At 46.4% G+C, this 1800-nt stretch overlaps 1 protein-coding gene across 1 annotated transcript in view; it reads left to right on the top strand.

The window, feature by feature from the left end:
- Positions 1–1800, top strand: part of Pmar_PMAR028020 (trehalose-6-phosphate synthase, putative) — a gene marked incomplete at both ends in the record, with an annotated part of 11095 nt that overhangs the window by 6014 nt on the left and 3281 nt on the right. Inside the window, 8 exons of the mRNA XM_002766594.1 lie at positions 286–358; positions 527–563; positions 612–708; positions 756–836; positions 888–1009; positions 1058–1217; positions 1262–1426; positions 1765–1797. Coding sequence (XP_002766640.1) covers positions 286–358; positions 527–563; positions 612–708; positions 756–836; positions 888–1009; positions 1058–1217; positions 1262–1426; positions 1765–1797 — 768 coding nt within the window. The remainder of the gene's footprint in view (positions 1–285; positions 359–526; positions 564–611; positions 709–755; positions 837–887; positions 1010–1057; positions 1218–1261; positions 1427–1764; positions 1798–1800) is intronic.

The raw sequence follows: 1800 nt of genomic DNA, 5'->3' as shown, positions 1-1800 counted from the left end.
CTCAGTCCAGTACGTTGATGTCCCACGGCAACCCACCTCAGCAGCAGTATTGGACGCTTGTCGAAGCTGTGTAGTGACCCTAGGAATACGGTGGTCATTTTGAGCGGGCGGGAGAAGTCTTTATTACAGGTTAGTTCATGGTATTGGCGTTTCACACATTTCACGTGAAATGTCGTATTAGAACGCAATATTCGCGCTATGCGGTAGTCATGAAATATATCATTCGTTAGTTTTTTTTCATATCACGGGTGGAACTCCATTGATTATGATGATATTTTCTCGTAGGAGTGGTTCGGATCTGTCCGCAACATTGGTTTAGCCGCAGAGCATGGGTACTACTGGAAACTGCCACCTAACAGTATGAAGAGGCACACGCCGGGGAAAGGGAAAGAGGAGGAAGTAGTAACGGCAGAAATCGACAATGTGATTAACGATGGTTGTCGTTAGTCTCATGTTCCCTCCCCTGTGGGTCCTGATGGATGGGCGTGCCTCTTGCCCGAGGCCTCGGAGGCTGACGCGAAAAAAGCTGAGTGGAAGGCTCTAGCTGGAGAGCTCATGCGACAGTAAGGGTGTTTTGGGGCGTGTTAGTTTATAGGCATTTTTGGCGATAGGTACGTGTCACGGACGCAAAATTCGTTTGTGGAGAATAAGGGATCTGCATTGGTATGGCAGTTTAGGGACACTGATCCTGATTTTGGTCTGCATCAGGTTGGTGCTTCGCTCCGCCTTTTTATCGTAGTATTTTTTTCGTGTAGGCGAAGAATTTATACTCGTCTCTTGAGGAGTATCTGAAGGGCTATGACGTTGAGGTTACCATGGGAAAAGGCTATGTTGAGGTAGTAAAGTGTGTTCCAATAGGAAGAGACGATTTAGTGTTGGCCTCTCAGGCTAAGCTCAGAGGAGTGAATAAAGGTTTGGCGGTCCAGACCATATTAGCCGAATTAGCGACTTCTGGAAATGGTCAATCGCCAGACTTCGTTATGTGTATTGGAGATGATCGCAGTGATGAGTGAGATAATGAAGTTGTTGGTAATTTTAGTGATGTTTGTGATATCAGGTATATGTTTGAGGCATTGAATTCTATGTCGATGTCTCTGACTGCACATCCGGACTCGTTAGACCATGCGCAGTTCGTTCCTGGTGTTGGTATAGTTCGTTCGAGTGGAGTTGAGCGGGAGTCTTCTTCTGAGGAGGAGTCGGGGCCACAACGGACTAAGGTGGGGCTATTTTTCTTCGAGGGAAGTTTACTGTGTGATTTCAGAGTACCCCAGCTACCGGCCCAGTCTCGGCTGAGAACACCTTCACTCAGCGTATGTGGTTGAGATATTCTTCCCGAGCGACTAGGGCTAGTCGGGCGTCGGACCCGTCGTCGGGAGTAGTCGGCCAGGGGAGAATGATGAAGAAAAAGAAGTCGCCGAGCAGATTGGTAGGCCTTGTTGCTGTTCTCTTTGTTGGTAGTTTATCACTTCACTGGTCTGAGGGTCGTTGGTATGCGGATTAACAGGCTTTTATATGACCGTATTATGTTCATCCGCAAACTAGGTTGTGGTTACATCGAAAATTAATGTATCATTGTCTAGGTTGTGTAGCATTAGGCCGCGTTGGTTGACCAATACGTGTCAGCTGTATATCCATATTGGAGCACTGGGTTTGAGAATTATTTGCAGCGTAAATCATAGCAAGGCATATCATATTATCACGGAATGTATATTTCATGGATTTCTAGAGGGACACATATTTCTGTGGCACGATGTATGGTTTCAGTCGAAGAATAAAGAGGTGTATTGCAAATACACTGTA

The sequence above is a fragment of the Perkinsus marinus genome (genome assembly GCF_000006405.1).
Source record: "Perkinsus marinus ATCC 50983 genomic scaffold scf_1104296972422, whole genome shotgun sequence".
NCBI classification, from domain to species: domain Eukaryota; phylum Perkinsozoa; order Perkinsida; family Perkinsidae; genus Perkinsus; species Perkinsus marinus.
This window is presented reverse-complemented; position numbering and strand designations above follow the sequence as displayed.